This window comes from Cheilinus undulatus, linkage group 7 (genome assembly GCF_018320785.1).
Source record: "Cheilinus undulatus linkage group 7, ASM1832078v1, whole genome shotgun sequence".
Classification (NCBI taxonomy): Eukaryota; Metazoa; Chordata; class Actinopteri; order Labriformes; family Labridae; genus Cheilinus; species Cheilinus undulatus.
The window spans coordinates 29,249,464-29,265,264 of NC_054871.1; the positions used below are offsets into that span (position 1 = coordinate 29,249,464).

General features: G+C 40.2%; 2 protein-coding genes across 5 annotated transcripts in view; both read left to right on the plus strand.

The window, feature by feature from the left end:
* LOC121512110 (guanine nucleotide-binding protein G(q) subunit alpha) overlaps positions 1-5,591 on the plus strand; it is a 51,235-nt gene extending 45,644 nt beyond the window's left edge. For 2 of the 3 annotated variants that reach the window (XM_041791157.1, XM_041791156.1), the window contains exon 7: positions 834-5,590. In XM_041791157.1, coding sequence (XP_041647091.1) covers positions 834-1,024 — 191 coding nt within the window. In that variant the 3' untranslated portion in view covers positions 1,025-5,590. Of the gene's footprint in view, positions 1-833 lie in introns of all 3 variants that reach the window. The other variant, XM_041791155.1, reaches the window with a different exon arrangement.
* Positions 5,592-6,920: 1,329 nt separating this feature from the next.
* tle5 (TLE family member 5, transcriptional modulator) overlaps positions 6,921-15,801 on the plus strand; it is a 59,555-nt gene continuing 50,674 nt past the window's right edge. For both annotated transcript variants that reach the window (XM_041791160.1, XM_041791163.1), the window contains exon 1: positions 6,921-7,811. In XM_041791160.1, the coding sequence (XP_041647094.1) occupies positions 7,785-7,811 (27 nt within the window). In that variant the 5' untranslated portion in view covers positions 6,921-7,784. The remainder of the gene's footprint in view (positions 7,812-15,801) is intronic.

Consider the following 15,801-nt stretch of genomic DNA (forward strand, 5'->3'; position numbering starts at 1 on the left):
GTCACACATTTGACCTTTTAATTTTTGCGTTTAATGTTGCTTTTTTTTCTTACAGTTAAATTATCTTTAAATGTAATAAAAGTGTGTATGTACAGTTTATCTCGTTGCCCAATTTTACTGCTCAGGAATTAACTAGACTTTTTTGATGTTACAGTGACACCTTGTGGTTGAAGCAATGTACTACAGTTCAAAATGTTACTTAATGATACACGGCAAGTTTCATTCAGTTTGATTTATGACGTTAACATTACAAATACAAAATACATACACTGCTGTGGCTGTGAAGGTAGCTGAATGTTGTTGGCTTGGTCCCCAGCTCCATGCAATGCAAAATGTTATATATTATTATTTGTTCAGGTCTTAATTTGACTGTTAAAAGCAGCTGCAACTTGGAAAGACATTCAAACCCTATATTTTATTGAAATTAATTCTGTCCTAACTTTTCTAGAATTTGCAGCTGGCACTAAGTTTGAAATGGGCATAGTAAAGCCACACCCACACAAAACCCATCTAATTTTAACAGAAAGCTTTTGTACTATTTTAATTAAAATTTGGGTTTTTGATCTCAACTAACCATCCCAATTTGTTTTATTTATATTTGACTAAATGCCCCAACCTTTTGGAAACAGAGTTTTGGAATCTATTTGCCCCCGTTATCACAGTCATAATTACAAGGAAACTTGCCACCCAGATTCAACTTCTAATATTAATATTAGATATTCCTGATATCACTAATATTTAGTCTGAGAAATGCTGAAATGACAGTAAATTAAATGTCATGCACACTATGAATATTGATCAGATATTAATAAAGGAATGCCCTCTTCTCTCAGGACCGCAGCGGGACGCCCAGGCGGGTCGGGAGTTTATTCTGAAGATGTTTGTGGACTTGAACCCAGACAGTGATAAGATCATCTACTCCCATTTCACGTGTGCCACCGACACAGAGAACATCCGCTTCGTCTTTGCAGCTGTGAAAGACACCATCCTGCAGCTGAACCTCAAAGAGTACAACCTGGTGTGAAGAGAGGAGCGCAAAGAGCTAAAGAGAGAGAGCAAGACAGAGACCTGCAGCCCCAAACACACAATGCAAAGAATCACACATGTGCATGAAACTTAGTGCTGCTCATTAAGCATTGCTTCACACTTTACAGAACCAACACTATCCATGCTCTCCCTGATGTCCACTTCCCTACTTGGTTATCGATTTGCTCCTTTTCTAAATTCATGGTTATCTTTTTTGTGATTTAATATTTTCTCCTCTTGTATAAAACACACGTGAAACACTTAAATAAGATGATGCTTCTTCAGTTTGTCCTCCTCTCTTAGGGCCATCTTTCTTTTTCTGTACACTACATTATCAGCAGTGCATGTGTGTTTGAGGTGTGTCGAGGGCCTTCTCTGGGTAGACTAATCTTACATGGACAAAGTGCTCTCTTCCTTCCTTCTTATTTAAATTGTGCATGTTAAACACTACAGCATGAGGGCTTGAGGCCAGGCTGCAGAGTCCTGGACTCTGCTCATGTGCAAAGGGTAACTAATTATGATGATAGGAATATTTTATCTGGCAGTGTTGGGATGCAGAGAGGTACTTGGTTCCCCTGGGTCTTGAATTGTTTTTGTTAATCTTGCCCCAAATCAGAGTGCAGTAGCTCTGTTGAATGTAAATAAAGTTTTCATGCTGCTCACACAGAGTGAGGGCTGCACAGAGACCACTACATGTTCTCTGTGGACTTTAAAGGTTTTCTTGCTTCTCAAATTATTTTTCTTTTTCTCCATTTAAAGCTGAAGAAGACTACTTAAAGTATCACAGTTTGTTCTTTTTACACTGCCCCTTTGTTTAAATTGTTAAGTATGTTACAGTAACACTACAGGTATTTACATTTTGTATATCAACTCCCTGTCATTTTGTACAAGGTTGCCAAATTTAAATGTTACTTTGTTTCTGTTATTATAACTACATTGCCAGTTCATTCCTTAAGTGGCTCAGATAATTACAAAATATTTAAAAACTGGTTTTGCCAAAATTAAGTGCAAGTTTTTTCTCGTGTTGGATCATTCAGACGTCGATGGCATGACAACTCGACCTGTGTGGCATTTATTCATCTCTTCTGACGTGTGAATCCCACGTGTATCAGTACTGTGATCTGTTTTCTTTGGTGAGAATGACGACACCAGATTAGGACATTGCAATAGTTGGTAGTAGATGAAACAGCTTTCGCGCTGCTAGTTGGTCACAAAGTTGGTCTTGATCATCAATATGGCTTCTCTCTGTAATCAGTTTATTTTGCCATATTATTCAGCCAACATTTGATTACATGTAATGAATAGCAAGAGAGTAAATAGTTCTTGTTTTTGTATGTCTAATTTATCAACCAGATCTATGTATTGTTGATACATTAATGAGACTTCCTCCCTAGTTTCAGCTCAAAGTTTTTCCAACCAAGGAGACGGGAGGAGATTTTATACTGCTGTAAAATATCAACTATTTTATGGACAGTGTGTTCTATCTTTCTAATGATACTTCATATATTTAGTTGTGCAGTTTTGTTTTTGAAATGCTTGACAATGGAAGGTGCAGTTTTCCTTGTCAGGTTTGTGCTTTATGCAAACAGGAAAAATGAAAACAAGACAAAAATATTAGTGGTTGAATATTTACTGTTCATGGATGCTTGCTTTTTTGTAACTTTTGAGGATACAGTATGTGTTGGCTATTGGTACCAATCCCATATCGTGTCTCTTGCCTGATAGTTGTTTAAATATTCCATTAAGCTGAGAGTTAATAGATGGCTATTTTTGTCTTCACAATGTAATTCAGGTAAGTTTTTTTCATAACTTTTACATCACAAGGGCTACTACTAGCAGCTTTGGTAGAAATGAAAGGTCTCTATGGACGGCATAGAGTAAAAGGTGCAATTAATTATTGATTCGGGGAGGAAGGGGGTGAATCGGAGTGTGTTGACATCCAGTTGAGAGTGACGGTGGCAGGCTCAGTGAGGGAGGAATACAGCAGTCCATAGACAGCCTACATGAGGTTGATGCATGACAGCTGATTGGCTCTTTGTTCTCTTTGTCTTCTTGCCTTCAGAGGAGGAGAATGGCTTGCATCAGAGAAGCTGGTTCACTTAATTATCCTATGAATGCCATGTGCTAACTTTATAATATTTCACACTATGTGGTTAGATATATTCAGCTTAGCCTCTCATTGGTAGTGTTTTCATGTTTGGCAGTGTTGGAGTCAGAAAATAGAGGATTTGCCAGCGGCAGTGCCTCTAATGCATTTGCTGGCTTTATCCTGTACTTTAGTGGTTCTCAGCGTGGGGGTGGCAAGATGCCTTTGAAAAATCTGAGAAAACTTTCAAATGATTTCTAATTGTATGTTTTACCCATATTTATGAAAATATATGCATAAAATTAGTTGCATTAGAAATAAAAGCACAGCAATTTTGTGAGATTTATGCTGAAATCAAAGCAATGTTCAACAATTTTGAGAATCCCTGCTGTACATGTAAGAAGTGTTGTTGACAAAAAAATAATAGTTTTCAAGAATCCTGCCATTAAGAAATAAAATGGGTGGTGAAAACTAATGGGTGGTTAACTTGCATGCAGGCAATCATTTTGACACCTACCCCTTGACAGGCAGCAGTTTCAGACACTAAAAATTGCTCTACGAAAATAATCAGTGTTGTGGCTGATGATTTATTTTCTTTTTTGGGTCATATAGATTCATCAGTATTATTTTGGTCTCTTTCAGTACCACCTAAAAACTTCTCACAGGAGCTTTAAATGAGTGAAAATCTTAAACTACACCTCAGTGTGTTTATGGTACTTTAAAGCCACCATTAAATATATTAAGATGTTTTGTATTGAGCAACTTTACAAAGGAGGGATGAATTAGAGCTGTTGCAAAATTTCATGTTGTTATACCAGCATTTATTTGCGGTACAGATTGTTTCTCTGGTGCTTCAGCCAGCACTGAGAGACCTTTACTCAACCGCCACATGTGTAAGGTGATGATTTCAGACTCCCTATTAGACCTTTAGGCCCAGAAGTGTTCTTTAACTTTTCAGTAAGAAATAAAGAACCTTGAATTTTTGACATGTTAGTGACTCCTAGTTGTAGACTGTAATTTAACTTGAAATGAAATGTTTGGTTCTGCTGCAGTGGTGGAAAATGCCAACGTTTGCTTGTTTAGGGAAGCAAACCCCTCTCTTTAGAGCCTAGGCTTTAAGGGCAGGCATGTGGTTTCTTTCCTAATTAACAAAATCTAAGTATCCACCTTATCAAATTTGTTGTAAGTTTTGCCTTGAAAATATAGCACTGACCACCTGCAAAACCAACAAAGAGAAACACACATGGCTGCTCTACCAATGATGAGAAGCTACAGTAATACTGGATTTGTTCTGTTTCCTGCATAGAGTGTACTTTAGCAAAGGTTTATTAGACAGTCCATTGAAACATACTGTGCCAAACAACATCAATCGGAAAAGATCTGAAAACTTCACATCTGTTTTAACCTAACCTATTCTTCTATTCAGTCTCTTTTTTTCAAAATGAAGTTGAGCCTCAGTATTATTAGTGTATTTATTGAAATTCTTGCCAAGTGAAGGTACTGAAACATCCATTCTTATGTTTTGGTTGTTTATTAAAGCCAGTGGTTGAATGAATCGTGTGTTTACATGTCTGCCATTCTCCTCTTTCTCCTCACTTCTCTGGACTCTGGTGTATTCCTCCTGTGGCATAAAGGCACTGATCCTGCACCACTGCAATGGGCCTGCATTCATGCAAACTTAGATGTCCGTTCAAGCGCGCTCATTGGTACTCTGAGGTGTGTGTGGGTGTGTGTGTGTGTGCGTGTGTGTGTGTGCGCGTGTGTGTATGTATGTGTACACTTTTGATGGCTATTGCTTATGCTTGAGATCCATTCTGGTTAGAGGGATGGACATCCAGTGATATTAAAGCTATCTTTGCATCTTTTTCTTTTGTAAGGTTTAAACACCTTAACACCTGTATTTAGGACCACTTAAGACTTTTTTAAAAGAGTTAAAATAAACTTTGTGTAGTGGTGTACAAATTGAAAGTAATGTATTTTTGTTCTGATTTTTTCTTCTTTTTTTTAAGTATACCAAATGTAAATTATGTACAATGAGTGTGCCAATCCCCTTTCTTTGTAAAGCCAGATTCTTAACAAGTGCCAATGTTGTGAAAAATCAGAGGGCCTGTGAATTTCATGGTCTACTTTTTAAAACAAAACACTCAAGTATGTGATTAACTAATTAAAAAAGGACAATTTTATTCTATATTTAAGATTAATGATGAACTGCTGTTTTTAAAAGGTAATTGTCATTTTAATTGCATGTGTTTGTCAGGTTGGGGAGGGAGTGGGTGGGTGAGATACTGTATTCATGCAACACCCTCATGAAAGGGTCCTATGGTCGGTTATTGATTTACAGTATTTTAGCCATATTTCTCTTTCGTATATTTCATTTCAACCACTGTTGCCTGAACCTCATTCAAACATGAAATGATTTTCATAGCCTTCTCCTTTAAATGTTTTAAATTGGAATAAAATATGTTCCTATACTCTCTTATTGCATCCTTTGGAGTGTTTACTTTCATTAATGGACTTGTAAAACACACTTTTCCATGCATTTGATCTTACTTTTTATGCGTTAACTTGGGATAAATGATGAGTTTCCTGTGAAAATGTCTTCAGATCTTGGAAAAAAAAATTGAATTAGTGTATAATCCCTGGAAAACCATCATAATTGTGTTGAGATAAATGGATCTTGTATGGAACAAGTATGGATCTTGAAAAAACAACAGAAACTAACTTATTAAAGGAACATGGTAAAATAAAATGGATGGATGCATGTCCTTGGCTCCCGCAAATAAGCAAACAAAAGCTATACTTTTAAAAAGAAACCTAAAAATATCTTTTGATTAATGGATACAAAAAAGTGAAAGCATTTATGATTTAGTCACAAGTATGTGAATGGGACCAAAGTCACTGACCAGCTGATTAAATTGGATTTTGTCACAGAGATTAAAATGATCTTGCAGCTACAATATGGTTACAATTTTTTTGAGAGCAACTCAAATCTCAGACAATCTTTAAACCAATAGGTGCATCTCTCAGTTTTTAACAAAGACCTAACACTGTTGCAGATGCATCATAGATGCTGGTTCAAATCCCAGTATGAAGTATAAGGGTAAATGCCCTGGTTGTAGGACAGGTGCCAGTTTAGTTCTTGAGTGCTGCCAAGATGTCCTTGAGCTGCTCTGGGTGCCCTTTGTGTGCAAGCCCCTAAGTCTGGCATCCCTCTGTAGTTGCATGTCCATAGGATCCAGTTTGGGGGCGTTTGTATTTCAGACCTTTGTATGGGTAGCACCTCTCTCAGTAGCAGAAAAGTTTAAATTTTCTCCACAGATAATTACTGAATACTTCAAATCCGGCTTGAATTAAAGAGACTTTGGGATCTCTTCCTAAAATTTGATGCAGTTTAGAGAAGACTAAAACTTAAAACAAACAAACAAAAAACAGCCGATGCAGAGTTCAGTAAAAATATTGAAACAGTTACATGGATTCACATAATGCTAAGTTTAGGCTACAGGTTTACAGGCTTTTAACCTAAAACTTTTAGGACATGTGTTTTTTTTTCTCTCTGACATTCCTGCTCTGACCAAATAAAGGTATGACTCACACATAGGTGTTGATTAAACCGCTAAGTGATGAATTAAATGATTCATTGCTACTTTAGTGGCATGGGATTTGTGGGCATACACTCACTCCAGTATCTGAAGCTGGGAGGACGCGTCCACACGAGGCGCTAGTTGCTCAGACATCAGTCGACTGATGAGGTAGATCTGCGGGGTGTAGATGAGCGCTGCACCGCTCCTCTATCCGCTGTGTTTCTGTGTGGGGCGTACAGCTCAGCAGCAGCAACAGCAGCAGCGTCGCGCCTACCTTCCAGCCCCAGGAATGGACTGACTTTCTAGCTTCAACACGACAAATCCTCTGTTTCTCCGAAGACCCCTCTGTCCGGGAGAGACGCATTCTGACTTTATCTCAAGCCTGGGATTGGTTTAATTCAAAGTTGATTAGCCGTCTGTCTGGGCGACGACACAGATCTAGTGCTTTTCCCACTCGCGAGACTTATTTGTAGCTGTTGGACGAAACGGGATTCAACTTAAACGAACCCGCAGACATTTTGTTATTTCTGAGATTTAGAGCATTTTTACCGCTTACTTTTTTACGAGTGCGGGCGCAGCTGGCTGAAGAAGACAACGACATAAAAGAGGCTGACCAGAAGACGAAGGAAAAAAACATTTCCCCTGCGCCAGCAGCGCTGTGTACATAACGTTATTAATTTACATGCGTTGAGCTCACATCGCTGCCGCTCGTGCGTTGAGGCGGAAAGCTCGCAACAGCGATGGATCATTTTGACTGACAGCTTTTGAAGAATTAGCTAGCTTAGCCAGCACTGATGGTGGTTTCCTGTTCGCAGACACAGTAAATACAGGGTCCGGACAGGTACAGCTGAATGGTCTTCTATCATCCTGACAAGTCAACGACACTTTTAAGTACGTTGCTAACGGCTCATATTCAGCTTATTTTTTAAGGAGACTTGCTAGCGAACGTTAGCTAAGCATCCTGCTAGCGCTGGACAGCTCCTGTTTGAGGCTGGGCTAGCTTTGGACAAAGGACCAACGCAAGGAAAATATAAACACAGAGCGCTCAGTTGGACGTGTTTGGGAAGGACAGCACCAAACAAGGAATTGTCATGATGTTTCCACAATCAAGACACTCAGTAAGTCTACCTCATTTTGACTTTTGCCATGAAAATGATATACTTGCTCCACGGAGCGAGCTACATATGGGTTATATAGGTGGAAAATTATGCATGCAACTTGATTTTTCAGCTGCGTGGGGCAACATAAGAAAAAATAGCTCTAATTTTCGAGGGCAACGTAAAATTCAAGTGTTATAAGTTTTGCACAAGATGTTTGGTTTGGGGATTAGACTGGTGTTGAAACAAAAAACTGTATATTTAAACTGAAAACTTTTTCAAACAAAGGCGTCACCCTCAATACAAAACAACCTCAATCAGTGCTTTAATATTTTGCAACTATATGATTTTGTATCGTGTCATTTTAGTCCCTATAATGTATTCATAAATGAAAACAAAACACAACAAACCACTAGAACATTTTACTTCATGTAATCCACAGCCACAACAAACAGATGGTGTCATTGTTATCATACCATGGATACTGATCTAATCAGAAACTCACAGTACACTATAATTTGCAGGTGGGTGTTTTTTAAGCACACATCTCCTCTGTTCCCCTAAATCTCAAGTTTCCATGGTAACAGAAACTCCCAGGGCATGCATTCATCAATGATGAAGGCTCTCAGCCCATTGGTCAAACATTTATGTTAAGTGACAGGTAGAACGTGACACTTTGGGAATGATGTCTGTGCACAAAACAAATTCTTTTGATTCACAGAGAAGCCTATACAAAACTGTAACATGGGGGGGGCATCCGTTCTTTCCCTTTTGGTGTTAGCCCAGGTAAGGCAGGGAGTCTTTTATGCTCTTACTTTGATCTTGTGTATCTGCTGTTCATGTTCTACACTATTTGCTTACGTTTCTCTGAAATAAGTCCAAATAGCAGTTTTCACTACTAAATAGGCACCAATAAATCTTAGGCTAGATGAAAGCTACACTTTATGGACAAAGTTATTTGGCCGCCTGACCATTTCCAAAAGGGACTGTAATAACATTGTATTCTAATACATGTACTTTAATATGGAATTCATCCCCCTTTGTGTCTATAACAGCCTCTGCTCTTCTTGGAAGGCTTTCAACAAGATTTTGAAATGTTTTTTTTTTTTTTGTGGGAATTTGTGCCCATTCTGTAGAGCATTTTTGAGCTCAGGCACTAATGTTGGATGAGAAGGCCTGGCTTACGATCTGCCTTCCAGTTCATTCAAAAGGTGATTGGGTTGAGGTCAGATCTCTGTGCAGGCCAGTCACGTTCTTCAAAACCAAGCTCATCAAACCATGTCTTCGTAGTCTTTGCCTCGTGCACTGGGGCAAAGTTATGTTGGAATAGAAGGGGCCTTCCTCAGAATGTTGCCACAAAGTTGGAAGCATAGCATTGTCCAAAATGTTTTGGTATGCTAAAGCATTAAGATTGCCCTTCACTGGAGATAAGGGGCCTAATCCCCTGCATGAAAAACAGCCCCATACCATTATCCCTTCTCCACCAAACTTCACAGTTGGCACATTGCAGTCAGTTAGGTAACATTCTCCCTGTCAAATCCAGACTCACCAATCAGTCTTCCAAACAGAAAGCATGATTTGTCACTCCACAGAACATGTCTCTAGCCTCACTGTTGGCGTGCTTTACACCACTCCATGATGTTTGGCAATGGACTTGGTGATGTGAGGCTTGCATGCACCTGCTTCGCACCAGAAACAGTTTATGTGCCTACATTAATGCCAGTAAAAGTTCAGAACTCTTCAGCTATGGAATCAGTAGAGTGCTGCCAAATTTTTAGCACCATGCACCTTAACAGTCATTGACCCCTCTCTTTGATTTTATGTGGCAATATCACTTACAGTTGACCCTGAAATATTCAGTAGGAATTAAATTTTACAGAATGGCTCAGTACCACACTTGAATTCACTGGGCTCCTCAGAACAACAATTTTTGTATCGCAAATGTTTGCAAATGGAGACTGCATGGCTGGGTGCTTGATTTTATACACCTGTGGCAAGACGTCTGATTGAAACACCTGAATTCAATAATTAATGAGTGTGTCCAAATACTTTTATAAAATACGCAAGTGCTGATGGAGAAAGGATTGCTTGTGTAAAGAAAATATTTTTGATACATTGACACCTTTGTTAAGTCTTTATTGTGAGTGCAATACAAGCAATGCTGATAGTGACATAGCAATGCAATTGTGATACACTATATTGCCAAAAGTATTCGCTCACCTGCCTTGACTCGCATATGAACTTAAGTGACATCCCATTTTTAATCCATAGGGTTTAATATGACATAGGTCCACCCTTTGCAGCTATAACAGCTTCAACTCTTCTGGGAAGACTTTTTACAAGGTTTAAGAGTGTGTATATGGGAATTTTTGACCATTCTTCCAGAAACGCATTTGTGAGGTCACACTGATGTTGGCAAGAAGGCTTGGCTCTCAGTCTCCACTCTAATTCATCCCAAAGGTGTTCTATCAGGTTGAGGTCAGGACTCTGTGCAGGCCAGTCAAGTTCATCCACACCAAACTCTCTCATCCGTGTCTTCATGGACCTTGCTTTGTGCACTGGTGCACAGTCATGTTGGAACAGAAAGGGGCCATCCCCAAACTGTTCCCACAAAGTTGGGAGCATGGAATTGTCCAAAATCTCTTGGTATGCTGAAGCATTCAGTTCCTTTCACTGGAACTAAGGGGCCAAGCCCAGCTCCTGAAAAACAACCCCACACCATAATCCCCCCCTCCACCAAACTTTACACTTGGCACAATGCAGTCAGACAAGTAGCGTTCTCCTGGCAAGCGCCAAACCCAGGCTCGTCCATCAGATTGCCAGATGGAGAGGCACGATTCGTCACTCCAGAGAACGTGTCTCCACTGCTCTAGAGTCCAGTGGTGGCGTGCTTTACACCACTGCATCCAATGCTTTGCATTGCACTTGGTGATGTATGGCTTGGATGCAGCCATACGTCAGCCATGGAAACCCATTCCATGAAGCCCTCTACGCACTGTTCTTGAGCTAATCTGAAGGCCACATGAAGTTTGGAGGTCTGTAGTGATTGACTCTGCAGAAAGTTGCAGACTTCTGCGCACTATGCGCCTCAGCATCTGCTGACCCCGCTCCATCATTTTACGTGGCCTACCACTTTGTGGCTGAGTTGCTGTTGTTCCCATTCGCTTCCACTTTGTTATAATACCACTGACAGCTGACTGTGGAATATTTAGGAGCGTGAAAATTTCACGACTGGACTTGTTGCACAGGTGGCATCCTATCACAGTACCACGCTGGAATTCACTGAGCTCCTGAGAGTGACCCGTTCTTTCACAAATGTTTGTAGAAACAGTCTGCATGCCTAGGTGCTTGATTTTATACACCTGTGGCCATGGAAGTGATTGGAACACCTGATTTCAATTACTTGGATGGGTGAGTGAATACTTCTGGCAATATAGTATATGTTGTGCTGCCTTAGTTGCCAGGGACTATGCCCCCTGTTTCTCTCCGGCACCGTCTTGTCAGTTCTTTTACTGCTGAAAGGGAACGAGTTGTCTTCTAAAGCTGGAACCTGAATGTCTTTTGTGCCATGAATTCTCTGCCCTTTGGCAGTCAGCCTGGGTGGAAGCTGTATTGTGGCTGTGTTGTGCTGCTGCTGCTGATGCGAGCCAGCTGAGGTATGACCGCAGACAAGGGAGCAGGATGAGAGAATTTGTGAACCTCTGGTCACCGCCTGGCTTGTCAAATGAGTGAAAACCTGAAAGACGGCGTGTTTCACTGAGTTCAACCTGAGTGCAGTGAGACTGAAAGGCTTTTTGTTCATCAACAACCTCCAACTGCAAATTTAAAAAAGATTGCTGGAGCTTTATATTTCCTCTCTGTTAATTTAATTAAATATCTAAAAAATATGAGATGAGCTTAAAATGCCATGTGTGAATAGAGATAATAGGGTTTCAGTGGACTTACGGAATGCTATTTTGTGATTGTCATGCATCTGTATAACATTTAAACAGCATCCATTTCATATTTCATATTAGCATCACTTAAGAATTGAAGACACTGAAAAGAATGGATTTTGTCTGAAGTAGCTACATCTTTTGATTCATGTTGCTATAGTAACAGTGTTTTGACGGTAAGGTTAGTGTGTTCATCTTCTAAAGTCAGCACAATGCAGGGTGGTAGCAGGTGAAAAATTCAAGGAAACATTTTTGATTAGGCTAAATTCAAATTCAAGTCTTTACAGGTATGGATGCATTTTCTGTTGATTGTTGTTTTTAATCCATTTTAGGATGTAAAAAGCTAAGCTGCTTAGTTAGCGAATCATTGGGAAGAAGAGGTTGTTGATTTATTTCATATTGATATGAATATTTATTTTGATTTATATAATACTTTCTGACACTCAACCTTCTTAATAATAATAATAATAATAATATCTTGAATTTATATAGCGCCTTTCAAGAAACCCAAGGACATTTAACAGGAACACATGGACAAACTATGTGAGGGGTAGGATGAGTGTAAGGGGTGGTTTAGTGAAGACTGTAGGCTGTGGTGAACAGGTGGTGCTTGAGATGTTTTTTGAAAATGTCCCGAGATGGAGTGCTACGGATGTCTGCAGGAAGAGTGTTCCAGAGGGTAGGAGCTGCAGCACTGAAGGCTCTGTCTCCATAGGTTCGGAGTTTGGTTTTGGGCATGGAAAGTAGGCTGGTGTCTGAAGATCGAAGGTTGCGGGATGGTGTGTATGGATGGAGGAGATCAGAAAGGTACTGGGGAGCCAGAGCATGGAGAGATTTGTATGTGAGGAGGAGGACTTTGTAGTTGATACAGGACTTGACAGGGAGCCAATGGAGGTGGATGAGGGTCGGAGTGATGTGTTGCCAGGGTCTAGTCTTGTCAAAAGAAAAAATACCTTTATTTTACCTTGCATATTCCTCTTGTGAAACAAAAATCTCTATTACAGGGGAGTCCTGGCCAAGACAACAACATAAAAAAATCCTGCATGAAGAAAACAACAACAGACTTAGAACAAGCACAAGAAGATCAGGGAGTTAAAACATTAATTTAGAGGCATTTTCATAAGACAGAGCAAGTTCCTGGAAAGACATGATATGCCCATGAGACTGAGGGTCACATCTACTGACTGGAGTCAGTACCAGTAAAGGACATAGATGAGTATGGCCCTGTGTATGGCCCTATGGCCTGTTATTTAACCTAGATTTTTTTACACTGTTTGTAAACATTGTCAGTTATAAGGCGATAAACCTGCATATATTGTAGTTGTTACAATGGCCTAAATGAGCGAGCCCATACAGAAATGATATGGACTGCATCCCATCACAGCTCTAGATTAGTGCACTGCTCTAGGTGTAGGCGGATTCACACATTTAGGTATCAAAGTCAAAACAAGGATGAAAAAATATGGTATAACATTATTATTTTAATTAAAGATCAAAATTGGAAAACCAATTCTAGATAATGTTCAGATTATTGTCTCCAGCACTTACAGTGTTTACAAAGAATCTCCGGGACAAGATGCCACTATAGAGCCTTGCTTTCAAACCACTTTCTTGGGAAGAGGAGAAGCAGTCACCTCCTGATGGGGTGAGAACTCACTCACCTTTTCCAAGGTGAGAGCATCTGGGCCACTCTGCTCCACTCTTGCCTGCCTGGCTGCCTGCATGCCTGGCTGATAGGAGGTTATTTTTCTAATCCAATTGAGTACCCTTATGCCTCTTGATTGGAGTATTAAGACCCAACACACAGGATTAAAAACTGGGGTTTGGGAATTTAGCACGTCTCTTTGCTGGTGCTGCAGCTGCTGTAGTGTTAACTTGCTACAACAAGCACTTTCCAACCCCCCCACAAATACACCTGTGTACTGACCCCCCACAGTCTTCTTTGGCTTTAAATATAAAAATACTGTACACACATCTTCCCTTTTTTAAATCTCCTCAGTTGCTGCTGCTGCTGCTGCTGCTGTCACGGGGGCCGGGGATGGAAAGAACGTGTGACACCCGTATAGATATGAGTGTCAAAGATAAGGAGCTGCAGGATGAGAGAGTAACAGCAGAACTGGCTCCTAATGACAGATGATGTATCTCTCAGACTGAGTCAGTTACTCCTGAATCTGCTCCCCTTTTATTCTCTTTTTACACTCCATGGTAGCATTAGTGTTGAGAATCTATACTAACATATCATTTGAACAAAAGTGCACATAATTCCCTTAGACTTCTACAGTCAGGGGTAGGGTTGGGCAATTAATTGAAATTTAGATAAAATCGCAATATGGCCTGCTGCAATTTTAAAATCACAAAGGTGCAATATTTCTTTGACCTGAAACTTGTGTCAAAATATCAGTTTTATACTTTTTTTGCAGCGGAGATGTTAGGCAGGACATATGCATTATTTTTGTACTTTTTTTAAAATTAAATGTAACAATGACAAAAATCCTTTAATGCAATAATTCATATCCAATTTGCAATATGAGTTAAAATAATCAGATTTAGACACTTTAAAAGAATTGTTCAGCCTTTGTTTAGGAATAAAAGAAAGTTAAAGAATAATCGCATATCAAATCGCAATTGCAATATTGGGGAAAAAAATCACAATTAGACCATTTTCCAAAATCGTTCAGCCCTAATCAGGGGTCTTCTCATGCATAATGTATCATATTCAAAACTGTAGAAGGTTCAAAGAAGCTGGTTGGAGTGGTGCACATGTATGTTAACATTGCATTTCAATAACAGAAATGCATGTGAATAATGCAAGATGTTGCTTTTGAATGGACAATTTAATATTAAGTGTAGTGAAAGATTAATTGAGTTTAATGTCATAAATTCAGAAATGTAAATTCAGAAATTCTAATCTTTTGTCAGCCCTACTTTTACTACATCCGGAAACAAATGCTAATTATGTTTGTCTGATAGTTGTCTACAGAAAAGAGCAAGGTTTAAGAGGGATTTGTGTCTCTGTTTTTAAAGTCAATGAGCACATTCTAATCCACTGTTGGAGGCTATGGGCACAGTTCATTGGTTTAAGAGGGAAAAAGCCTCATTTGATTGTGGCACAGTGCCTGACCCAGTTGATAGCATTTACCATATTGTTTGGGTGTTGATTAATCCTAATGCAGCTTCAACAAAGCTGACGTGAAAGTGGAGCAGAAAGGCAAGGCGCCAGAGTTGGAGAGAAAGCTCAAGTAACATGGAGGCGAAATCTCTCAGTTCCCTGAGCCTGTGCTCCACTGTAGAGATGGCCACAGGTTGCAAACACTCACACATCCACACAGGCTGACACACTCCCTCCTCCTCCTCCTCCTCCTGCTTGTCTCCCTTTATCATGCGTTTCCTCTCAGATCTGATGTAGTGGTGGGAGGGTCAGGGGCAGAGGGTGCACAGGCATTATTAAGCCCACTTGAATTAACAGGACAGCCCCCAGCCTTTCCTCTAAAGCCTCCAGCTGGGGGGAGCTTAATCCCCATGGTCCCCTGTCTCGCCCATTAAACAAACTCCCCCCACCCCGCCCCTGCTTCGTTGCTCTGTTGCACACACTCGCACACACTAACACGTGTTTGTGTGGCAGTGTGTGTGGACATTAAAAAGCGCACACACATTCAAACGAGAACAAGAGAACGGCATCGAACAAGCTAACATAGACTTTAGCTCTCTTCTCTGCTGCTAATAATTACTCCTGCTCATGCATAGAAATAAAAGGATTTTTATCTATCACCCATGCAGCATGAACAAGGACACACACAGACATTCTCACCAGCCTCGAGGGTCTTACCTGCTTTTTGTATCCGGGGGAACAAATTGAATGTGGGGCTTGACACATGCAGGGCAGCAGATGTCTGGGTCGTTAAGGTTAGGCCAGCTTATTAGCATGACAAACACCCCCCCCTCCAAAACTCCCCCACCCTGCAGGAGGCCCCTCTTTTGAGTGGCTGAGTCGAGGCCACGGGTCACAGGTGATGTTGATTTTTGTGAAGGGCCACAGTGGATGATTGTCAAAATGCTTTGGGGTCTCTTGAAAGAGA